The sequence below is a fragment of the Misgurnus anguillicaudatus genome, chromosome 8 (assembly GCF_027580225.2).
Source record: "Misgurnus anguillicaudatus chromosome 8, ASM2758022v2, whole genome shotgun sequence".
In the NCBI taxonomy this organism is placed as follows: Eukaryota; Metazoa; Chordata; class Actinopteri; order Cypriniformes; family Cobitidae; genus Misgurnus; species Misgurnus anguillicaudatus.
The window spans coordinates 4,251,513-4,277,594 of NC_073344.2; the positions used below are offsets into that span (position 1 = coordinate 4,251,513).

General features: G+C 38.0%; 1 protein-coding gene and 1 long non-coding RNA gene across 2 annotated transcripts in view; one reads left to right on the plus strand and one right to left on the minus strand.

The window, feature by feature from the left end:
• The window catches only part of sned1 (sushi, nidogen and EGF-like domains 1), a 41,744-nt gene extending 16,347 nt beyond the window's left edge, over nt 1–25,397 (plus strand). Inside the window, exons 13-32 of the mRNA XM_073870144.1 lie at nt 709–828; nt 2,556–2,672; nt 3,250–3,393; nt 7,510–7,683; nt 8,176–8,289; nt 8,387–8,500; nt 9,478–9,591; nt 9,926–10,042; nt 10,297–10,584; nt 10,775–10,958; nt 13,556–13,668; nt 13,745–14,023; nt 14,114–14,228; nt 14,430–14,512; nt 14,837–14,935; nt 21,990–22,106; nt 22,253–22,340; nt 22,467–22,546; nt 24,819–24,848; nt 24,938–25,397. Coding sequence (XP_073726245.1) covers nt 709–828; nt 2,556–2,672; nt 3,250–3,393; nt 7,510–7,683; nt 8,176–8,289; nt 8,387–8,500; nt 9,478–9,591; nt 9,926–10,042; nt 10,297–10,584; nt 10,775–10,958; nt 13,556–13,668; nt 13,745–14,023; nt 14,114–14,228; nt 14,430–14,512; nt 14,837–14,935; nt 21,990–22,106; nt 22,253–22,340; nt 22,467–22,546; nt 24,819–24,844 — 2,486 coding nt within the window. The 3' untranslated portion in view covers nt 24,845–24,848; nt 24,938–25,397. The remainder of the gene's footprint in view (nt 1–708; nt 829–2,555; nt 2,673–3,249; nt 3,394–7,509; nt 7,684–8,175; nt 8,290–8,386; nt 8,501–9,477; nt 9,592–9,925; nt 10,043–10,296; nt 10,585–10,774; nt 10,959–13,555; nt 13,669–13,744; nt 14,024–14,113; nt 14,229–14,429; nt 14,513–14,836; nt 14,936–21,989; nt 22,107–22,252; nt 22,341–22,466; nt 22,547–24,818; nt 24,849–24,937) is intronic.
• LOC129450377 (uncharacterized) lies at nt 18,127–20,333 on the minus strand. Its single transcript, XR_008646327.2, has 3 exons — nt 20,042–20,333; nt 19,768–19,915; nt 18,127–18,312 (listed from the first exon to the last, which is right to left on the minus strand). It is a non-coding gene; the product is annotated as an uncharacterized lncRNA (long non-coding RNA).
• Nucleotides 25,398–26,082: the final 685 nt, after the last annotated feature.

Here is a 26,082-nt window from a genome sequence, read left to right on the forward strand (position 1 = left end):
GACCAGGTCCTCCCGTGTAGTTCTGGGCTGATTTCTCACCTTTCTTAGGATCACTGAGACCCCACGAGGTGAGATCTTACATGGAGCCCAGTCCGAGGGAGATTGACAGTCATGTTTTGCTTCTTCCATTTTCTAATGATTGCTCCAACAGTGGACCTTTTTTCACCAAGCTGTATGACAATTTCCCTGTAGCATATTCTAGCCTTGTGGAGGTGTACAATTTTTTATCTAGTGTCTTTTGACAGATCTTTGGTCTTGTCCATGTTAGTAGTTGGATAATTAATGATTGTATGAAGTGGACAGGTGTCTTTATGCAGCTAATGACCTCAAAACATCTAATTTAGGATAATAAATGGAGTGGAGGTGGACATTTTAAAGTCAGACTAACAGGTCTTTGAGGGTTAGAATTATAGATGAAAGACAGTTGTATAAATACTTATTTGCAGCTGTATCATACTAATAAATATATTGTGATTTCTGGATTATTATTTTTTTAGATTATGTTTGTCACAGTGGACATGCACCTTCAATTTCAGACCCCTCCATGATTTTTAAGTGGGATAACTTGCAAAATAGCAGGGTGTTCAAATACTTATTTTCCTCAATGTATCTGTGGTCGGCTTTAAAATAAAATCATTTCGACGTGCAAAGTGGTAAAAATGATCCCCTATGAGGGAACATGGTGAAGTCGTTGTGTGTGTTTTTTAGTACAGCCCCGATCAGCCTGCGATTCCTCACCGTGTCAGAATGGAGGGTATTGCTTTGAGAGAGATGGAGACTACATTTGTGAGTGCAAATATGGCTACAGAGGCAAGCATTGCGAAAGAGGTATGTTACATCAAAGAATAGATATTAAAGGTGCTGTAGAATGTAAAACTGTATTTACTTAGGCATAGATTAATAAAATAATTCTTTACATGGTAATGACATATTGTGAGCCTCAAACACGATTGTTTGCTGCTTCTTATGTAAACCTTGTGCATGCAAAAGACCACTGGAAAACAGGCCAATCTTAACATAACACCGACTGTGACGTTACAGTAAAGATGCAACATTAAATTTAGGGGTGAACCCATAAATGCCGATATACACTAATAATACGTGGGCGATAACTATTCTGAATCGCACAGCCGATATTATTCACAGCTATTTAATTTACTACGGCTTTTGATCAGTAAGTTCTTATCAATCGGAAATCACTGTTAGTTTGAGTCGTTTATAACTCGTCAAACATAATCATTATACATATTCTTTATTATCATGAAAATACCTGAAAAGGTTTGAAGAACAGCAATAAAAATATATCTTTAAGCCATTTCCTGGAGCTGCCTTGTCATAGCTGCGTATGTATGGTTCTTTGTCTGCAGCACATATTGCGTTTCTGCACGAGAGCGCCCTCTGGCTTTTGAATGTAGCAGCATTTCACCGTAATTCATTGAGAAGCATAGCAAGCATCATCGGTTGACATATCGGTGCACCCCTAAATAAATTACACATTAAATTAAGTGCAATGTTGTTAAAATGCTAAAAAACTGCTGAGTTAGCGCTATATGCTAGTTAATGCTATATGTTAGCGTTTAGGCTGAAGTGACACTATTGACATTACAGTTACGTTTTGCAGGTCCATACTGAAAAAAAAAACACAAATTTATTACTTAGAAATGCCCATTTGCAATCTTCAAACAATAGGTTATTCCTCAAATTCCATATCTTCATCTGATACAGGATCAAACATAAGGTCTGTTTACACACACACAGAGTTACTGAAAGGAGCCAATAACCAAAAGTATTATTCATGACCCTTTCAAATAATGTAATAATAGACCTTTTAATTCTAAAGGCAAATCCTAAGGTTGTAAATGGACATGTAAAACCTCTCTGTATCATTTTTGCACTTAATAAAGCCACATACCTTCTATGTAGATATCAGAGAACAATTTAACATATTATTTCAATGCATTCTTTGGCACCTTTAACAAGAGCAGCAGTGCTATTAATATATAAACACTGTGGTCGCTCTAGCGAAGGAAGTCCCGCCTTCCAAAAGAGTGCCAAAAGTCTTAAAGCCTAAAGATTAACTTTTCTCAGGGGGCAAATATGGCCACTGAATGCAATAAGTTTTCCTTAAAGGGAAATTGAATGGATCCATTCTACATCAATTTTGTCTGTGCATGTTTAAATGAGTGTTTGAACCTTTAGTGTTTTTTTAATGGTCATTGCCAATACTGAGAAAGCATTGTGGTCGATATGAGGCCAATATAACACAAATGTATTTACAGTAAATGAGACATACAGAAAATTGATGAAACTAAATGTACACTTATTGTGCAGTACTGTACAGTATGTGCTAAGTTAGTGGCATGTAGCTTAGCTACAAAAAGTACACTTCACATGATACTATGTTCATCGTGGACAGTTAAATACATTGGATATTGGATAAAAATATACACAAATTGAAACATATTACTCACAATATAATGTTCGTAGCTTATCCACCTCACATGACCCAGCTTTATATTTTAGAGGATAAAAGCTTATTACCTTTCTCTCCTCAGTCAAAAAAAGTATCTGTGCCTCTAGTCCCTGTCGTAATGGAGGTTCATGTAAAGAAGAAGCTGACAGCTACCAGTGTGTGTGTCCCTACCGTTTCACAGGGAAACACTGTGAAGTGGGTGAGTGTTTAGTGTCATGAAACTTAGATGCCTGTTTAAAGTACTTTCCTATCTTTCACATAAGCGTGTATAAGCTTAAATGTGTGCAATGCTTTAAGCTTGTTAAATTCTGAGCCAGCAAAAGGCACCAGGGGATGTTACAGTTTTCATTCACCCCCTCTCTTTTTTTGGTCGAACGGAATAGGAGTATAATCTGCTTTTCTTCATGCTTGGAAAATGGCATTTCCGCACACACGGAGTGCCATAAAACCCTGCGAATAAAGCAGCTCTTCAAAGCCAAGAGGCTTTTCATCTCTGGATTTTCATTATCCCAACTCTGTCCCACATTAGAATTGTGCAACTGCTTGGCCTTGTATAATGATCCAATTCGCTGGAATTTGTTCAACACTTGGATTTCTCACATGTAGGAAAAACAACTTGCCCTGGCACATGCATGAAAAACAGTTTCTCTCTTTTTTCTGTGCTACTGTAATGATCAGTGATTTCTCACACGTTGACTTTGTTCAGATGCACACAGATGGCCATGTTTTCTTTAACAAATGAGTACTGTTCTAACCATTCGATGCTTAATGTTTAGGAAAGCCGGATCCTTGTTCTTCCAGTCCATGTTTGAATGGGGGAACTTGTTTCCACTACATTGGCAAATACAAATGTGAGTGTTCACCATCCTTCATCGGAAGACATTGCGAGATCAGCAGAGGATCCAAGCTGGATTTGGAGGGTAATCAAATATATTTTTTTTTACCTACCATTAACACAACAGGAATCAAGTGCTCCAGTAATCTCTTTCAATGTGCGCTCTAAAAACAATAAAATAAATAGCACTAAAAGTGGTTCACTGGCTCATAATCATAGGGGAACCATTCTAAGTGCCATATAGCACCTATGTAGCATCTGTGAAGAACCATATTGTGGTATGTAGAACCATATGTGGTGCTATAGTGGTGCTATATCACACCGTATATAGCCCTAAAAATGGTTCCACTATGATTACAAGTTTTTAGTGCTATTTAGCACCAATTTTTGAATGTATGGTAGTCACTATTCATTCATGTAGTGTAGGGGTAACTGATATGCATGTTAGCAGCAGAACAGCAGTCGTCCATCTTCATTCAGATGATGCCAGGAAGAAACAGCAGGTGCCAATTCCTGCAATAAAGCGGGGTTGTGTCTCCCTCCCCAGAGGATGAGCTGGATAAAGTCCTCAGTGCATTTGATACTTTCTCTGAACAGGGGTTATAAATCCGGCGTTACAGACATCCGTGTTACTGTTGGTACTAAAAGGTTTTCCATAAGGTGCAGTAAAATTTGTGTCCTGCTGTTCCATGACAGAATGAAATACCATCTCCTGTCACCCTAAAACATTTCACAATAAGGATGTTTTTACAGCTTCTCGCTATTTATGAATTTGCTTGTGGTTGTAAATGTGGCCGTGTGGATTATAGAAACTGGTTGGTTCTTGATGTTTTAAGCAAAGCAGTATTTTATGTTGAAACGTCAAAAGAAATAGTTGTTACTACATTTTGGTTTGTAGTGTATGATGGTCTCTTCCATCTTGAAGATTTGCTTCATGCAAAGGGTCACACCAAAAGATTTTTTTAAACTTATCAGATTTTCAAACTGTGAGATACCACAAACATGATGAAAAAAATATATGATTTACCAGTTTTGTTCCTATAGTGTGGATTGCCACAGCAAATCTTCAAATTCCCTTCACATAAGTTCACAAAGAACGAGGTAACACAGGTAATCTTGCAGAAATCTTGTGATGTCTCTCATGGTCAAACATGACTTCACAGTAAACAAACACAACATGTTGAATAATGTAATGATGCACCGTGATGTAGCCCAAGAAGGATGTTGAGGTACAATGAAATTTACACTTCTCGGGCTTGCCGAAGAGTTGATATTGGATTAGGCGTTTCAAAATTGCTCTTACATGTTGAATGTGTTCTTCTATAGTTTCGGAATGAATGAGTATGTCGTCGATGTACACTATAACCTAACGATCCAATATATCCGGGAACACATCATTAATGAAGGATTGGAATGCGGAAGGACTGTTAGATAGGTTGAAGGGCATGACCAAGTATTCATAGTGGCCGGACTGGGTAGAGAAGGCTGTTTTCCACTCGTGTTCCTCTTTAATGCGGATGAGATTATAAACGTTGCGTAGATCTAGCTTTGTGAAGTACTTGGCTTTGCTGAGTTCTTCTTGGGCTGAAGGCACAAGTAGTAGAAGATATCAAAACTTTACTGTGATCTCATTCAGAGCTCAATAGTCGATGCAGGGTCGAAGACCTCCATCCTTCTTCTTCACAAAGAAGAACCCGGAAGATGCTGGTGATACCAAAAGCCGAATGAACCCCTTCTTTAACTCCTCTTTGATGTACTTCTTTATAGCTTTGGATTCAGGTTGAGAAAGAGGGAAGATTCTACCTTCAGGTGGTGTTGTGTTGGGCAGGAGTTCAATACTGCAGTTGTTGAATTAATTTGGAGTGGTGCCTCATGATTCGAACAATGTGGTGAGCAAGATTCATCCCAGTGAAGGATTCGTTGATCTTTTTATGAAATGACAGGGTTCTGGAGTTTTAGCCATGGCAGTCCCAAGATGAGTGAATGACGAGGAGAGGTAATGACATGGAAATGGATCTGTTTGTTGTGTTGAGAATCCACTTGTAATTCGATGTCCTTGGTGATAAATTTGATTCTTCCCTCTTCTAGAAGCAGACCGTCTATCGCCTCCTCTGCCAAAGGAGAGATGCACTCAATTAGCGGTATAGCATTCAGTCTAGCAAATGCTTCAGACATAAAATTGCCTGCAGCCCCAGAATCGATGAGAACCGGGAGATTAATAATACGCTCCTGCACCTTTACCAGGAAAATTAATCTGCACACAATCTGAAAAGGAAAGGTAAAAATGTTCAAACTCACCAGGGTGTTTCGTTTGTTGGGTGGTCTGGTAGGACAAGCAGACAGCAGATGTCCGGGTTTACCACAGTAAAGGCATAGTTGGTGATGAAGGAATTGTTCTCTCTTTTCAGGATTAAGGTGAGTGTATCCGAGCTGTATGGGTTCAGTGCTTTCTGCCGATGAGATACATGCCGGAGATTGACGGGCGAAGTAAGTTGTCTATCTGAATAGAAAGTTCCATGAACTCAGATAATCCTCTCCCCTCATCGCAACAGGCAAGTTCAGTTTGTAACTCACGATTCAGACCCTTGAGATAAATGAGCTTGAGGGGCTTCTCGTCCCATCCTGCCTGGGAAGCAAGTGTGCGAAAAGCCATAGCATAATCGGCTGCCAAATGGTTACCTTGGGTTATGTTTAGAAGTCGTTCCTCAGCACTTTCTCCTCCAGCTGTATGTTCGAATACACTACGAAAATTGAGCAAGGAAATGGTTGAAAGAGTAAAATGCAGTACTGTCCTCCTTCCATATTGCGGTAGCCCACTCTAAAGCCTTTCCGGTGAGAAGTGTGCAAACGAAAGCTATCCTGTTTGCATCGTTGGGTTAAAGAGAGGGTTGTTGTGTTACAAAGAGAGAGCATTGCATCAAAAATCCTTTACACCTTACAGGATCTCTGTTAAACTTGTCCAGGGAAGCTAGTCGAGGGTTAGCGGCTGATGAAACTGCCGAAATAGCCGCAGATGATGGTTCGACCGGTGTTGGGTTGGTCGTTACTGAAATACCTCGTAAGCTTTGAAGAGCCGTGACGACTTCCTCCGTGAGAGAGGTGAGACAAGCCAGCTGATGTTGATGACCGGCAGGCTGTTGTGCTTGAACGGAAAGCTCCATAGAGAGTTGAGAGATGGCAGCTGGATCACTTTGTGGCGAAGTCTTCTCTAATGATGCATCGTGAGCAGTGGCGGCTTGTGACTCCTCATCCAAGGGCGCAAATTCAAAATAAGTGTTCTTCGCATCGTGTGCCCTCAGAAAAAGAAGTCACCAGCCGCCACTGATCGTGAGGCTGAGGATCCATTTGCAGGCTTTATTAAAATTCTTGTAGTCAAACTAGGGGTCAATAACAGCAAACACAGCATGTAGGAAAGGCAAATCTCGTAGTCAATAATTCAGGCAGAAGGGTCAGGGCAGGCAGCAAACAATCGTAATATCAGAAAAACAAATCAAAAGTAACAAACCGAGTATTCACAGACAGAATAACTCTCAGACTGACAGCCGTGGCAAATCGAGACTTCGCACTGCAGTCAAGTTCAGTTTATATAGGCAGTGGATGATGGGAAACAGGTGGTAGTGCAATCAGTCCCGTTATGTGGGATTATGGGAAATGCAGTCCGAAATGAACTAATACTCGGGAGATGGCTCCCTCCGGTGTCCTCCGATCACCAGGCCTCCGATATTTGTTCATCACAAATATTTCCGATTTGCGACCAGAGCGTCTCTGACGTGCTTCCGAGCAGACACTCTTAACACACTGCGCACCACAGGAAGACGATTGGGACGTTACCTGGAATTGTTGTAAGGGGGAATATCTGCCCAGATTTAGCCATATTATCTTTTGGTGTGTACCAGGCTTTAGTTATTATTAAAAGCCTCTTCTAACTTCATTCAGCTCATTTAATCTATTAAAACATAGTATGTTTATATTGGTTCAATTCTTCATCCTCAGCTTCCATTGTTTCTCCGCTACAATTGCATTTGCTGCTTCTATTTACTTCTGATTCCTGTTCAAATATATCTACAGAAAGTTATGCTGCGACTTAAAAAAATAATTTTCTGATCAAATGTTTTTGTAATGTATATTATATATTAAATATTAAGCATTAATATAATTTTCTCACTGCCTGTAAAATCGTCTTTGTGTACTCACATTACAGCTCTGGATTGTGGCTCCCCTGTGAAGGTCAAGCATGCAGAAGTACAATATTCCTCTACGACCCCAGGCTCCAATGCTCTGTATGCATGTCACCCAGGCTACACTCCCCTCCTAAGAGCAACCCAGACCACCTGCACCAACCAGGGGTCCTGGAGCCCGCCTCCTGTCTGTGAAGGTTAGTGGACAGTTATTGGATATTCAAAACCTTAATTACTTCAGCAAATGCATCAATATTTCTGCCCTGAAACCAACATTTTAAAACGGTTAGTTACACTCTAAAAAATGCTGGATTATTTTCCACATAGCACTGGGTCAAAAGGGACAAACTCAACCCCTTGAGTTGTAGTTTAACTTGCTGGGATATTTCAACCCAAAATGCCCCATTTAAATATACATTTTTTTCGGTTAAGTTATCCCAACGGCTAGGTTTGTCACTATGTGACCTATTGTTGGGTTGAAAGTAAGGCAAGCATTTAGAGCTCATGAGCCTACTAAACATCAAACGAGAAAACACAGCAAAACAAACTGTTCAAATTAACATATTGAAGGGTCAGTCAGCATCATCCTGCTTTAAACACTCACCCAAAGTATTCAGATGGTGGTGTATATGCTCTCTATCCATGAGCTGTTACTGTCTCTTATTGTCTTATTATCTCTTTCCTTTCAGAAATAAATGAGTGTTTGTCTCAGCCATGTATGAATGGGGGAACCTGTCGTGACAGAATAGCCTCCTACCTGTGTGAGTGTGAGGATGGATTTACCGGCCAGCGCTGTCAAACAGGTAACATGATATGTTATCTTCATTTCATAATATTGATATTGACATCTTAATGTATGACGATCCGAGTTGACTGGATGCTTATTATATGTTTTGACAGATATTGATGAGTGCCTTTCTGAGCCATGCAAGCATGGAGGTACATGTGAGGATCAGCCTGGGTCTTACTTCTGCCATTGCCAGCAGGGCTATGCTGGACAGGACTGTGAGATAGGTACTGAACAGAAATCATGTATCCAGGAATGAAATACTGTACACTTTTTTCATGTTTAAGTGCTATGATTGGTCACCAGTGCTTCTACCAACCTAGAAAATGTGAAAAAGATCAACCCAGTAACTTAGTTTTGGTAAACCATTCTCTACAAACACATGAAAAAATAGGTTGTTGAAATTTGGCTCTCCTTATGATGTCATAAGGAGCTCTTATTATAATAATACCACCATTATCACCCTTACTTAATCTGCACCATCCAACCACAGCACTGCCATTTAGTGCAGAGAAAAGCACAATTTTGTTTTAATTGCAACAAACCACCATCATTGTAAACAGTGTTTGAATTTCATCAGCTCATTTGCTTTTTAAAGGACACACCCAAAATGGCACATTTTTGCACACACCTACAAAGTGGCAATTTTAACATGCTATAATAAATTATTTATATAGTATTTTGAGCTAAAACTTCACATATGTGCCCTGGGGACACCAAAGATTTATTTGACACCTTCAAAAAGTATTGTGCCATGGCTCCTTTAAAGCCTTAGGCGCTATTGTTCTTGCAGAAGTCTGAGCTGTTTTTATTGCTTTTTCTCAATGTACTCCATGTCTTGTTTTTCAAAAATTGCTGATTCATAAAATAAATGAGACACTGTGTAACACAGTTTAAATGGCCGTTGAGATACCTATGTTTGCTCTCATTCTATTGTGCTCCTTCCAGCTCTTTAAAATACATAATGTGTACTGTGTGAATTTCCCTTTATAGGGTGGATTTATGGAGTGTCAATCGGTAGGTTTAGACAGGGTCTTAGTACTTGTTACCTTGAAGGATTTAATAATATTTGCTTTAACTCATGTTTCTTACATCTGATTAGAGACACAAACACCTTGACACCTCCTGTATCTCCTGCAGGCAGCCAACCTCTTAGAATGAAGGATTTCCCATCTTATGATAAAGATGTATTTTTATTCTGCAGAACAGGATGGATGCGAGCCAAATCCTTGCTTGAATGGAGGTGTGTGTCGAGACTACAGGGGGAACCATCTGTGTGTGTGTAAAGAGGGTTATGTTGGAGACCGCTGCCAAACATGTATGTTAACAACTTTTTTTTAAATTACAAAAATAAACTTGAGATTAACTGATGTAGATATACCCAGAAGCAACAGGACTTGATAAATAATTAAGCCACCCAGATAAAGAAATTGTGCAAACGTTTTAGGCCAGCGTGCCACCATTAGATTTGATATTTGTGCAATGGTATAGTGGCTTTATATAATTATTTCTCCGTCTCTTTATTAGAATAAACCAGAGAATAGAGGACATTTGTATGCTGTATTAAAGCCAGAATAACATTATAAGCTAAAGTGTCTTTTGATAGGTTGCCTTAGGTCTAATGTCTCAATTGGTCCTCTGTTGCCGTCTAGTGGATAATCCATGTGTACTGCAGCCTTGTGGGAACCGAGGCATCTGTCGAAGCGATAGGAGAGAGAACTACAGCTGTGCCTGCAGGGTGGGCCGCACAGGGAGAGACTGTGAGAGAGGTCAGCTCCTGATCCTCCATTATTCTGTGTCAGCTCATATCTATTCATTTACTTCTTCATTTATTTGAATAGAAATGCAGGCTACATGGAAAGTAACCAGATATTCAGCTATAATGAAATTCAGAATTTACTTGTTCTTATATAAAAATCAGTTTGCCTCTAGTGAGATATATTGACTTGCTCTCAGTAAAGAAATAAATTCCGGCCATACCTCACCAAATTAAAATGCTTTTAAATACTTTCACTGTTTTCAGACCTGTTACCTCCATCTGGCCTGCATGTGTTGCGGGTTGAAGAAAATGAAGTGGAGTTACGCTGGGATCAGTCGGATGCCACTCAGAATTTGATCAGCGGTTTCGCCATTGCTTTTGCTCCTATTGGTCGTGTACCAAGGAAGACAGACTTCCTGGAGAAGCAGCATTCTACATATGTGCTGCAAGGCCTGAACCCCGGACAGCTTTACAACATCTCTACCTTCTCGGTCAAACGCAATACCAACAGCAATGACATAAGCCAGCCCGCTTTCGCACTCATCCGCACTAGTGAGAGCTCTCACTTTTCTTCTGTGCCTACATGGTGATTGTCATGTCCTGTTTTTAGCTCCACAAGACAGGATTTGATTATGCATTTTGGCAGTTGATGTCTAAATTTACATAAGGATAAAAAAAATTATAAGGATGTTTAAATTAACATGTACATGTAGTCTTCGCTCACATGCTTTTCCTCTGACAGGACCACGTAAGGTAGAACAGCTGGAGGTAGTGAATGTATCATCCTCTCAGGTATGGCTACGCTGGCTTGTCCAGGTTGACCGCCACTCTGCAGTCAGTCAAGTTCGAGTGTCCCTGTTGCCTCCAGATGGGAGTGGACCTCGCACGGCTGTCTTCAATAGCAGTGTCACAGAGTACACCTTCAGGTCAGTCATGACAGAGTTATTCATCAACACATATACACTAAAAGAGACAGACATCCCTACTGAAAAATCCAGCTAAGACCAGCATAAGCTGGTGAGCTGGTTTTAGCTGGTCCCCAGCTTGGTTTTAGCTGGTTTTGCTGGTGTAGGAAGCTGGTTTTGCTGGTGTAGCAAGCTGGTCTAGGTGTGTTTTGGTAACATTTTAAGCTGGTCTAGCTGGACTTAGCTGGTCATGCTGGAATACCAGCTGGCCCACCAGCATGACCAGCTTTGTCAGGGAGGACCAGCGTAAACCACCTTAAACCAGCTAAAACCAGCTACCAGCTTATGCTGGTTTTAGCTGGATTTTTCAGTAGGGATTATAACATATTTCAGAATGGTTTAAAACCTTTCTTATGAGATGTCATGCTACATGCTTTGTGAGAAGCATTGACATTTTATTTACAGTGAGGAAAATAAGTATTTGAACACCCTGCTATTTTGCAAGTTCTCCCACTTAGAAATCATAGAGGGGTCTGAAATTGTCATTGTAGGTGCATGTCCACTGTGAGAGACATAATCTAAAAAAAATCCAGAAATCACAATGTATGATTTTTTAACTATTTATTTGTATGATACAGCTGCAAATACGTATTTGAACACCTGAGAAAGTCATTGTTAATATTTGGTACAGTAGCTTTTGTTTGCAATTACAGAGGTCAAACGTTTCCTGTAGTTTTCACCAGGTTTGCACACACTGCAGGAGGGATTTTGACCCACTCCTCCACACAGATCTTCTCTAGATCAGTCAGGTTTCTGGCCTGTCGCTGCGAAACAAGGAGTTTGAGCTCCCTCCAAAGATTCTCTATTGGGTTTAGGTCTGGAGACTGGCTAGGCCACGCCAGAACCTTGATATGCTTCTTACAAAGCCACTTCTTGGTTATTCTGGCTTCAGGTCACTGTCATTTGAAAGACCCAGCCTTGACCCATCTTCAATGCTCTAACTGAGGGAAGGAGGTTGTTCCCCAAAATCTTGCAATACATGGCCCTGGTCATCCTCTCCTTAATACAGTGCAGTCGCCCTGTCCCATGTGCAGAAAAATACCACCAAAGCATGATGCTACAACCCCCATAATTCACAGTAGGGATGGTGTTCTTAGGATGGTACTCATCATTCTTCCTCCATACACGTTTAGTGGAATTATGACCAAAAAGTTCTATTTTGGTCTCAACTGACCACATGACTTTCTCCCATGACTCCTCTGGACCATCCAAATGGTCATTGGCAAACTTAAGACAGGCCTAGACATGTGCTGGTTTAAGCAGGGGAACCTTCCGTGCCATGCATGATTTCAAACCATGACGTCTTAGTGTATTATCAACAGTAATCTTGGAAACGGTGGACCCAGCTCTTTTCGGGTCATTGACCAGCTCCTCCCGTGTAGTTCTGGGCTGATTTCTTACCTTTCTTAGGATCATCTTGCATGGAGCCCCAGTCCGAGGGAGATTGACAGTCATGTTTAGCTTCTTTCATTTTCTAATGATTGCTCCAACAGTGGACCTTTTTTCACCAAGCTGCTTGGCAATTTCCCCATAGCCCTTTCCAGCCTTGTGGAGGTGTACAATTTTGTCTCTAGTCTCTTTGGACAGCTCTTTTGTCTTGGCCATGTTAGTAGTTGGATTCTTAATCATTGTATGGGGTGGACAGGTGTCTTTATGCAGCTAACAACCTCAAACAGGTGCATCTTATTTAGGATAATAAATGGAGTGGAGGTGGACATTTTAAGGGCACACTTACATGTCTTTGAGGGTCAGAATTCTAGCTGATAGACAGGTGTTCAAATATTTATTTGCAGCTGTATCATACTAATAAATAGTTGTGTTTATATTGTGATTTCTTTTTTGATTATGTCTCTCACAGTGGACATGCACCTACGATGACAATTTCAGACCCTTCCATGATTTCTAAGGGGGAGAACTTGCAAAATAGCAGGGTGTTCAAGTGCTTATTTTCCTCACTGTAATAGTATGGCTATTCCAGTATTTTGTGCAATATCAAATTGCATTATTACACCATAAAGGGCCTACTGATCATTTTGATCATTTTGATAATTTTGTTACAAAATAACAGGGCCACAAACAAGGTCCAGAAAGAAATGGTTTGGTCTACTGGACCCCATCATGCAACATCAGTGCCAATGCGTCTCATTGATGCTGGTTTGTTAAAAGCACTGCAAAAAAGCATTAGTCATCCTCAAATAATAGATCATTAATGCTATAACAGCATCGACTTTTCTGAGACGGCTTTCCAGTAGATTTTGGAATGTGGATATAGGAATTTTCCCTGCCCTCATTCAGATACAATGGGACCTTCTGACATTGGACAACAGCACCTTGATCATTCTTTTTAATAAAAATAACAGGAGTTTTATTTCAGTGCACATAATCTATGATTATTGTGTGCTGTGAGTCTTTAAAGCAGTATGTGCTTGGCTTAGCTTCATATTTACAAGGTGGATATTACTTACAATATTTGTATAAGCCACTAGGTTGGTTGCAGTGCAGAAAATATATTAACTTTATTCATTTATTTACTTTATTAATATATATTGCTCCCACAGCACATTGCTCCCAGGTCAGATGTACACAGTGGACATAGTTACACAGAGTGGTCTGCGCCCTGAAGATCTGCCATCAACCAGCAAATCTGCTGGACCAATTCACTTCTGGACCAGTAAGTATCTCTTCAGCTCTGTTTTACAAACAAATGCAACTCTGTCATAACACCACTTTCCTGTCCACTCCATCAGGACCCCTCCCTCCTCAGAATCTTTCACTCTCTCGTATCACCGCTACATCTGCTCGGATAACATGGGACCGTCATCCACAAAGTCTTCCAGATGGTTTTGTAGTAAATATTACTCGAGGCCTCAACACTCGTAGTCGCTACCTTCCTGACGGAAGCTTAGGGACGTACACCCTTCGCGACCTTGTTCCAGGACAGCATTATCGTCTTTCCCTGACCTCTGTACGCAAAACAGGCCAGGACAACATTCAAAGCGTCCCTCAACATTTAGCTTTTACCACTCGTGAGTCTGCATTATTTTAAAGCACTGCTTATTCTCAGAAAGTTAAGGTGTTGTTGATGTGGCGACTTCTCTGTGTAATGTTTTGCACAGTTCCAAGAGGTGAAAGACCTCAGGGTGGACAGGATCATCAAGTGGGTCAGACCTTGACACAAGTTCAAGATGGGGGCACAGTTGACAACACAGATCATTTTGAAGAACCACTTAGGTAATAATACACAACACATATTTTTATGTAACTTGAACTTAACAAATTAAGCTCAACAATTTCAACTTTTTTAAGTAAAAACTTAAAATAGTAGGTTGAATTTAACTTCATGCTGCATTTTTACAGTGCACATCACGGATGTGTTATTATCAGAAGCCCACTTTTACAATAATCAGTTCTGTCTGTTGTTTTCTCTTTTAGATACACAGAGCTTATTGATGGTAGAGGGAGGATTACAGCCAAATTTACCAGCCTTCCACATAAAACCATCAGACACCGTACAAGTAAGTAATCATTACACATATCATTTTTACTGCATTGTTTTTAAATTGAAGTTTAAGTTATACATTTCATACAGTTTTATCAGTATTTGTACTATTAATTTCAGTTACAAATTCACAACCCTAAAATAAGAAAAATATATATGCACACATTTTCTTGCACTGTTCTGCACCTCTGGCTTTGATCTGTATTAGTCTACGCTGCAGTTTTTGTACTGCGGAACTGATAATATTGTTGGTTCATTTTGACCACTTACTTTGTTTGCATCTTGTATCTTTCATTACTGTGGATTGCAAATGTAATAAAGGTCATGTATTCTTAAATAGAGCCAGATCCACCAATCAAATTAGAAAAGATGGAAGAAACCACCAATAAGATCAGTCTTGCTCTAGAAATTCCGGAAGAAGAGGCAAAGAATATATCTGGTAGGTGATGTTTCAATGAAGTTTATCCGTATAGATGGAATGCAATATTTTATTTCCTCACACTTGGACTACTGCAATGCTCTATTTTATGGTGTCCCTCACAAATCGCTAAATCTGTTACAAATGGTGGAAAACTCAGCAGCTAGAATTATTGTGCGAACTATAAGTGATCATTTATTTCCTGTTCATCAACACCTGCACTAGATTCCTGTTAAAGAGTTTAAAGTTTTACTCCTGGCATTTAAGGCACTTCATAACCTGGCCCTGACATATCTTATTCATCTATTTCTTAGATATACTCCTTATCGTTCTTAAGATCGGTATCTTCTCTGTCTTTAATAACACTATGTGTGCATCTGTCTTCTATGGGTTTGCAAGCATTTAACATTGCCCCTTTTTTATGGAAAAAGCTTCCACAGGATATCCGAAAAAGGGACTCTTTGCTCACTTTTATTTATTTATCTGACGCTTTTATCCAAAGCGACTTACAATTGCTATATATGTCAGAGGTCGCACTCCTCTGGAGCAACTAGGTGTCTTGCTCAGGAACACAATGGTGTGTCACAGTGGATTCGAACCCGGGTCTCTCAATGCACCACTTTTAAATCTTGGAAATATCTTTTTAGGCATATGGTTCTATGTTCTATGTTTTACTTTTGTAAGGTGTCCTTGAGTGCCATGAAAGGCGCTTTTAAATAAAATGTATTATTATTATTATTATTATTATTATTATTATTATTATTATTATTATTAGGGGTCAAGCCCAGAATGGGCGAAGAGCCTTATTGTATCCGTTAGTTTTCTTCTTCTTCTTCTTCTTCCGATTCTTCATTTTCCGTCATGAACATTTTTCCACCATTTTGAATTATTAATAAAACCTACTTTTGCGAACTCGTCCTAGAACTTTAACCCGATTGCCACGAAAACGGTATGTAGCATCTAGAGACACTCATGGCAAAAAGTTATGGAATTCGCGTCGATTCATCAATCCGTTTACGTAAACCGTGTCAACAAATTTTACGTAAAGCGTACTAAAAAACGGATTTGAGGCTGTATCTTCGCCAAACTTAAGCCTATTAACATGACACTTGGTATTTCTTATGCCAGTCAGGATCTGAGGGGGCATGCCCAGTTTCGTCGCAGCGCCACCTAGTGGTAAGAAAATTGTTTTACATGCCTATAACTTTGGCTGTGATCGACGTATTCTTGTGGGACTTGTTTCCTTCGAGTCCTGGGTAGTTGCTGAGTCCAATGATACCAAACATGCCAGAATTTGACTTACGGTCAGCCCTGCACAGCAAAATAGCACTTACAAAAAAACACGCCTGAATATCTCCGCGAGCGTTATTCTGATCGTCTCGAAAACGGCATATGAAGAACAATGCATTACCTTCTGAACAAAAACCTCTATTGGCGTTATATTATAATTTTCATCAGAAATGGCCGAAAATTGCAAAAAAATAATAATTACCTTCAAATTTTGTGTTTTTTACACTGTTTTTTATAAATAGTTATAACTCTGCAACGGAATAGTTTTTTTTTCACCAGATTTGATACGCTGATGTATGAGCAGAGTCTGAGGCCACACAAAAAAATTGGTATGCCTGCACCACTAGTTGGCCTTATAATTGAACTGAACCTTTCATATCAAGAAAGCCCTATGATCATACAACTATTTCATTGCTAAACTAAAGTGTATAGTCATGAAACTAGCTAGATGTAACGCAGGCATGACCTGAGGTGGCATGCATGATTTTGTCATAGTGCCACCTAGTGGTTTTGAGATAGAAAATGGCTATTTTTGTCTAAAACTACTGCAATAACACATCTAAAACCGTGAGTCATCATGGATTATTCCTTTCATGGCTTGGAGTAATCACTGGTGGATGTCAATTTACTCTCTAGCAACCAATGAGAATACCTTATCAACCGTTTTTGCAAGAGCTTTTTCTCTGCATCAGAACATCGTAGAGACATGGGGATGGTCTCTTTTGACTCATTTAACTTGTTGTAACACACTGAAAAAAAATCCTTTCAATTTACTTAATTTTAATGTGTACATCGGTCCCACATAATCCGATTGTGTAAAACCAACATAATTGTCCTCAATTAATTTTTATGTGTCAGACCAAAACATTTTAATTATTTTAAGTAGTCTAATATAAATATGTTGAATCAAAGTGATATTTCTCTTTACTATAACACATTTATTTTGTAATTTTTAAGTAATTTTATTATGTAAGGGGACTACATTTTCATCTGTAATTCCAACATGCTTTTGTAATGCTTATATTATGGGATTATGTAACTCTAAAGCAATTTCATTATGTCTCTGGCACCAGAATAATCACCCATAATTATCCAAATGTTATTTATTGTTTTATAAATACAAAATACATTTGCATTGGCATAAAAAGCAAAGAGTTTTGTACAAATGTTTAGTGATATTGAGGCAAACCACTGCTTTCAGATCATCAATTCATTTAAATCACTACACATTAATTCATTAACAGTCAATAACTATTACAACAATCAGCACATGCAGTACATACATAACGGGTAAATTTCCCAGAATGGTTTTAGATTAAGCCATGACTAGCCCCTAGTTATATTAAGACCTAGTTATATTAAGATATGTTTTAAAAAAAAATTTTACAAAAAAACCTACCTTAAAAAAACGACACTGGAGTACATCTTTAGACAAAACAATGGCACTGATATATGTCAAGATATGTCAGTGCAATATGTTTTTAAATTAAGGCATTGCAAAAGTCTGGGACTAGGAAAAGCCATCTGTGAAACTGACCCAAATGTTTAAAATAGTTACTATCACAATAGATTTAGAAGTGCTAAAGCACAAACACTGCATTCCAAGTGACATGCAAAACAATAAGTACTATTATTTTTAAAATGGATTTACAAACTGGAAAATATCAATCCTTAAGAAAGTCAGAGCTACAGCATTTGTATAAACTGTTAATCAAAGATTCAACAAAAACAAAATACAACAACCATTTCCAAAATCGACTCTGAGCAGCAAACTGTTAATGTTTTAATAAGAGAAAACACTTAAAACAGATAAACAAAGTCAAAAATGAGCAGCACAGTCTTTCTGATCCTTTCACTGAAAGAAACAGTTCGTTAAAGTTACGCTCAATGCAGTTCCATTAAAATCTTTTGGATTTCGGAGATCAGGATAGCTCAGGTTTAAGGCATACATCAGCTCAAACAACATGGCAAGATGTTGCAACACCTTCATGGCTTCCAGGACTATACAAAGATCCTCTTCTTCATCACAAGAAGCTTGTTGTTTGAGAGCACAAATCCCAACAGTGGTGTCTTCAAATGACCTCACTGATGCTGACTTCATCCATGCCCTGTACAAAATAGACAAATGAAGTTAAAGAAACAGAAAAAAAAGGTTACTGTTACAATAAAAGTGTCATTGGAAATTAGTACAATGCAAACAAATATAAATGTAAGTATACAGACCCATGTGCATTGCCACAGCATGTTACAATTGGTTACAAATACATGGGTTACAAAGCAAGGCAGCTGCACTGTCCACAGCTCTGTGTGTGTGTGTGTGTGTGTGTGTGTACACTACACTGGAATGAGTTAAATGAAGAGGCCACATTTCGAGTGTGGGCTACCATACCTGACAATCACAGCAAAAGTACATTCTCTCATTTTCTCACTCTCATGTTGTTACTAGGGATGCACCGAATCCAGATTTTTTAGGTTCGGCCGAATCCCGAATCCACCGTTTAAGATTCGGCCGAAACCGAATACCGAATCCTACTCGCATCCTTATTCCATTAACACAGTAAAACACATTAATGAAGTAAACAACGTCCACAGCAGTGTATTTTTCATTTCATTTAATTTTAACTACATTATGCCAGGATGACAAGTTGGAAAAACTATTTTGACAATTACCATAAGCCTATGCATAATGAAAGCGATGCGCTGCGACACGTTCGTTTTTCCAATAAGCAAGCAGCTCCGCGCTGAAAACTATATTTAACTTTGAGTGAGAAGCTCCGCTCGTCAATGTCAGTCTTCACACGGCCGTCCAATTACAGTGGAGGAGGGGCGGGACATTACCACAGCAACCAACCGGCTCACAGCTGAAGCATCACACAGCTACCAAGCGCTCGGCTGAAAAACAGCTGACATTTGGCGTCCTCAAGGCGTTTTCAGCCGTGTTTAAAAGTTTTGGTTTGTCCAGCCCCTAAGGCTCACCGAAAGATAAAGCTCATCTCCACGTCAGCACCCGATGTGTGTAATCAACGGCCGCGTGACGTCGACCAGCGTAGCGCAAGCCTAGGGTTCGGTGGAAAAAAAATCTAGGATTCGGCCGAACCCGACCCCGTCAAAAAGCCCAGTATTCGGCCGAATCCGAATCCTGGATTCGGTGCATCCCTAGTTGTTACAGACCCGTATAAATGTCTGTTTTCTGGTGAACACAAAGGAAGATATTTATTTTGAGGAATGTTTGCAACCAAACTGTTCATGAGCCCCATTCACTTCCATAGTATTATTTTTCCCCACTATGGAAGTGAATGGGGCTTATGATTAGTTTGGTTACAAACATTCCTCAAAGATCTTCCTTAGTGTTCATAATAACAAAGACATTTATAAAGGTTTGTAACAACATGATAGGGAGTAAGTAATGAGAATTTTTATTTCTGGGTGAACTACCCCTTTAAATCTTCCCAGGTGTTTTAATGACCCTTGTGCCAAAAGATGTTGTAACTAAAACATACTAAAAGTTCTGTACTTCCAAAAATGTTTACACATTTTTATGTCTATGAATCTATATTATTTACTTCTGTCATTTGATCATTAATTGTTTGAAGTCTTTTTGCTAGCTGTCCTCCTTTCTGATAGAAAAGTTTCATCAGGTTTTTGGATTGGAGGTCCAGGTGACACGCAGGAACATAAGACAGTAGTGATTCTTTTAAATTCAGCATTTATCTGAAAACAAAGTAACCAACCATTGTATATTTGAGTACTGCGAGTCAAAGAATAATACATGTATATTAGTTACAAAAATAAGATTTAGCTCCTAACAGCAGTACAAAAGTGAAAGAAATTACTTACCAATGCTTTTGAGTGTATAGCGCATGCAAGGATGATGGACCTATAAAAGGAAATATTCAGAGATGAAATCAACACATAACCTCAAATGATTAAGACCACACATACACAGAGCAATAATGAAATAAGTAGGCCTAACTGTCATTTTGGACAAAATGAGATCTTAAAACAACAAGGTGCTCTTCTGAAAACGTCAGCTTTAAGGTGTGGCCACTTCAAAAGCAATTTTTTTCAGTTAATACACCAGACGTCACGCGAGACATTTAAAAAAAGCTTTTTCTAATAGAATCAAGTGTTGCTCGTGGCGTAGCGAAGTCACGAATAACTGTCACGGGTTTAATCTGATTAAGCAGACAGTTTGTTTAATCCGCAATGTCATTATTAATGTAGTCAATTGATATCATCTGGTAAATTACTTACATGGATAACGTTACTCTGGACAGAATAACTTTTGGTTAGCGTTTTATTTGTCCTGACACGTTTCTATAGAACAACTGAGTAAAAAGTGCCTCAAAAGTCATCTCAAAGCTGACAGTTTTCAACTCAGATAAAACTACCAAACGTGAAATAACGTTAAACAGCTGACGTTTTTAAAACGCTGTGTTTTTCTTTATGAGCCTGACTGACTGACTGACTGAAACGTTAACTTCACCAACCTTCCCCAAACTAATTTTTACTACAAGTCATTGCAATGGCTACATATTGTAAAAAAAAACAGTCTATCTAGTTAAGATGTATCACGTATAAAGCAAACATAAATAAATAATAGAACTTACTTTAATAACATGGTGTCCGTCTGAGACTGACTGCTGTGCTGAGTCTTCATTTTGGCGCCAAAAACAAACAATATTTATTCTTCTTTTATGGCAATTGACGTCCTTTTCATTGAGCTTTACTGCCACCTGCTGCTCAGGAGGTGCCGTTTTGTGTGCAAACCCAATTTTATTGCTTTAAGTATTCAATTCAATCAATTTTAATCAATGTGAGAATAATGTTTTCATTTTACATTCAAACAAAACATTTTAATCCTAATCAATTAAATTATGTTTACACAAGGAATATAAATATTTTGTGTTGCATATACATGTTTATTTTATGTAAATTCAAAGACCCACTAAGTCAATTTTTTTCAGTGCATGTTGTGACCCATGTTTTGCCACTCCAAACATCACTCAAATGTCCTTCAGTGCTCTAATCTTCCATTTGATTGTCAATAACAGAAGGACAATTGCAGTAGACAAGAACATAGATTATTTTTGTTGATTACTTTTGCATTTTTTCATCTGAAATCATTAGGTTTACCTAGGTTCTTTTGTCTGCTTATCCAAACTCAACTTTACACCCTGGTATTGCTGCTTGCAGCTATATTTATTATTATTATTATTATTATTATTATTATTATTTAAAGGTGCATTATGTAACTTTTAGAAGGATCTCTTGACAGAAATGCAATATAATATACATAACTATATTATCAGTGGTGTATAAAGACCTCACATAATAAACTGTATTGTTTTTATTTCCTTAAAATTAGTCATTTTTATCTACATACACCTTGGGCCCCTTGCATGTACAAAAAAAGTTCATTTTTCCTACCCCACTGTTAGATATCTTTATTTGTTTTAAAAGAATCTTTCATCCTAAACTCACGGGAATTCATTATGTATTTTACTAATTCGTATGAATTAAATGATATGATTTAAAAATGTATTATTATTATTAAAATCGTACAAAAACACACACATTTTAACAAATATGTAAAATACGTACAATTGCCATGAGATTGTGTTAGAAATTTTAGATCGTTATAATGAAAAAAAAACAAGACGAAAATTTTAAGACGTTCATTTTTTGTATTGGAAAAGCTGCACTCTTCCCAGCCTCGCAAGTATTCAGGAAGCAAACCATCTGTGTGTGCTTTTGAATTTAATACACCTTTTTATCATTTTAGAGTCATCCCAAGACTGCAGAACTCAGACTTGCCAGAATGGTGGTACGTGTGTTCAGATCGACGAGTTATTCAGCTGCACCTGTGCTACTGGTTTCAAGGGAAGGCGATGTGAGCTATGTTAGTATGACCATATTTCTTCATTACAAGAATGTGTGCAAATACTGAAGTAGGAAATCTTTCCACTATTATCTTGCAATAAAAATGTATATATTCATAAATGAGCGCTGTCTTTTTATTGAATTTCTCTGCTCAATTGTTTACAGATTGCCAGCGATTGTCTCACCCATGCACTCGACTTTACTCTGAAACAAAGAGCGTGCCTGTGTGGGAAGATGGTGTCTGCCATTATTTGTAAGTATCTCTTGTCTGGCAATGTTAACAGCAGAGCAGTCTTTGCTGTGGGTCTATTGTTTTTATCCCAATTGAATCTACTAGATATTAGATATTATTTGCTGAGTACTTCTTTTTACTCGTCAGGTACAAAAGGACATATAAAGTTCAACAGGATGTTTGTTTTAGAGAAATCTGCGAGCCTTTACTGCCTAAAAAAACTACAAGTAAGTACAATTTACAAACTGTCATTAACATTAATTTTACAGTGAGTTTGATGTTAGGTGGTTTTTCAGAGTATTGCCTCCTTTTGCTCTTTAAACAGCTTCTATTCTTCAAGACAAGCATTTTGTATAAGATGTAGGAAGCATTTATTTGAGATTCTGGTCCATGTTGACATGATTACATTATGCAGTTCCTAAAGATTTGTCATCTGTAAATTATATCAAGAAAAGTGAGCATATGGCCAGTGTGGCATTGTGATGGAGGACCCAGTTTTGAGTGATGGCAGCACCCCCACGCTGTCCAGGGACATTGGTAATTGCCCTCTGTCATATTACATTTCTTCCGTAGTGCCTGGCACATAAATAAATGGCTAATTACATGGGCATCTATCTCGAATACTCTCTGTAACAGATAAAAGGATACACAAATAAGTAAATATGATATGTCTGAAGTACTGGAAGTACAAAGTCATGTCGTAAATTTTGACTCTGTCAGAGTTTCTTTCAAATGGCACCTTGCGAAGTTGTTTCATCGTCACTACTTGATGTTGTCAAATAGGGTGTCATTATTCAAAATATGCTTTCTTATCTCTCAAACCTAATTGCATTGTTGGCCAAAATCATATTTAAAATTGTCTCTTGTACATCTGTAAACAAGCGCCCTCGTCCTCCATGATGTCTTTGCCTTTCTACTCTGTACAGAATTTAAACACAGTATGTTTTCAACATAAGAACCATAAACAATTTACAAAAATAGTTTTAAAAAGTACATTTAAAGAGTATTACAGCATGATAACCAACCTCATGCATTCAATACAGTGCTAAAAATGGATGTTACAAAAGTTACAAATGTTTATGCAATACTATGCAGTCATAAGTATTTTACTGTACATTATACTTTAAGGGGCAGTTTCCCAGACAGGGCTTATCCTAGTCCCAAAATAAAATTCATGTTGAGCTACTTTAATTTCAAAACACCTTGTATTAACATATTTTAACATATATCAGTGCCATTGTTATGTCTCAAGATGCACACCAGTATAGTTTTTTGTAAGGTTTGTTTGTAAAAACTTCTTAAATATCCTAAAATAACTAAGGCCTAGTCCTGGATTAATCTAAACCCTTCCCGGGAAACCGCCCCATAAAGTATATTCCTAAAATAGTCTAAAATACATTATGATCATTTAGATAGTTGCATACCTGTTCTCATTTCTGAAGGTTCGAGAGAGGCTCGATTGTGAGTGGATTTTAAGTCAATTTTTATGTTAGAGAATTTTGTGTAGTGTTTTAAAAAATAATTTACAAAATAGCTTATGGTTTTGGAGATTTGGTGTGTATGTTTGCACTTTGAGTAAATTTCCAAAATCGTGTGACATTAAAAGATTTTGTGTGTAAGCAGTTGGAAAAAACTGTTAGGTTTGTTGTGTGCAATGGTCCATTATCATGTTGGAAGTAACCATGCTGCTTGTAGCACACCAACTTTAAGGATAAGAGTAGTTTATATATTACAAGCAGAAAAAATGGGCAAGCGTAAGGATCTGAGCGACTTTGACAAGGGCCAAATTGTGATGGCTAGACGACTGGGTCCGAGCATCTCCAAAACTGCAGCTCTTGTGGGGTGTTCCCGGTCTGCAGTTATCAGTACCTATCAAAAGTGGTCGAAAGAAGGAAAAGCGGTGAACCGGTGACAGTGATATGGGCAGCCAAGTGGGGATTGAAGGCTGGCCCGTGTGGTCCGATCCAACAGACAAGCTACTGTAGCTGAAATTGCTGAAAAAGGGAATGCTGGTTCTGATAGAAAAGTGCTTCAATGGGTCAGGGCAGTTTTGGTGGCAAAAGGGGGACCTACCAAATATTAGGCCGGTGGTCATAATGTTGCTGATCAGTGTAAATGTTTAGATATGTCAGTGCAAGGTGTTTTTAAATTAAGGCAGCTCAAACATTTTTGTATGGGATAAGCCCTTTACAGAAAACCACCCCTAAGAATCTAGCTAAAATCTTTTCTTTTTTATTTGCTGATTTCTACATAAAATCATTTTTGCATAATGTAAAGAACATTCTGTGAAAAATAACCTTATATCTTTAATATTGAGTTAGTAAGGTCATATTAAATATTGAAATGGATGTAAAATCAGTAACTGAAATAAAACTACAATCTCATAATCGGATTGTGAGGCTTTAGACTGGATTTCACAAACAGGGTCACACATATACATGATATACTACTAGATTATTGTAAACATGCACTACAATGACTTATTTTCTTTCTCAACAGACAGAAGAACTCAAAGACAGCAATAATATGGTAAGTATATTTCCTAACACTGACAGAAAAATGAAAAAAATATTTTACATATTGAATATCTTTAATGATTTTTCGTTTGTTTGTTTTAGGATCCTAAATGAATGAGGATGCATTACCAGCACTGTTAAAACTTTTTTGCATCACTGGTCACCTTTCGTTGACTGAATTGTCCTATGGATTGTCTTGGTATTTACAGTTCCAGTTCTGTATATGACTTTTGACCATGATTAAGCAGCTATCTGCATCAAAGACCATACCTCAAATGTAAATATTTTTGAATATTGACATGTAGTGCCGTCTAGTCCCTCAGGAATTTTTTTTTATAACTGCCTGCTTCATCTCTAAAACCTACAAGTATTCCTCATTCAATCTGAACTGGTTATAGCCTTATCGTCTCATACAACAAGATCACAAAAATACTGGAAGAGAAACATCACACCTTTGTTTTTGTTTTTTGTAAAGCAAATCTCTCTGCTAGCTACCATGTAAATAGTGTTTATAGTCTGTTTTTGTCGTTTAATATTTTAATAATAAAAATATTGAAAATCATGCTTTTCTGCTTTTTTGAGGGGTTGCAGGCTTCTACAAATTAAGTTTAAGAGACATGAGGGGAAAGGAATAAAAAATTAATTGGAAAAATCTTTTTAATATTTTTAATGATATCGCCTAAATAGAAAATCAGCATTGGTAAGCTATATTTTACGTGTCTGGAGATTTTTTTATTATTATTTTGGATGTATTATATAGGATCAATAACATGAAGCAATATTCTAGACCAGGGGTCTTCAATGTGTGCCAAAGCACATTCTATTATTATTTATTACATATTTTTTATATTAGCTTGGTTTGGTTTACGTATGTTCACATTTTAAACAATACAAAAACATATCAACAAGTAAAATTAAATAAAATCAACAAGGAAAATAAAAAAGTTTTGAGTAGACTATATCAAAAATTAGCCCTTCAGATTGTTTTCTCCATTGTGGTAGCCCTTGCCCACAAAAAGGTTGGAAAGGAGACCCCTGTTCTAGACTCTAAACTGCCACAAGATGTCGCTATATTTTCGGAAAATGCAAAAGGTGCTTTCTGTCATCAGGCAAAATTCCCCAAGATTATCAGTTCTGGGTGGAGGGGATACAGCTGCGGCATAATCTCGCGAGATGTTGGGTTTAGAGTTAGGTTTGGGCAATATTCTGTTTTGGGGTAGGATTAGGATGTAAAACAACGGTTCCAT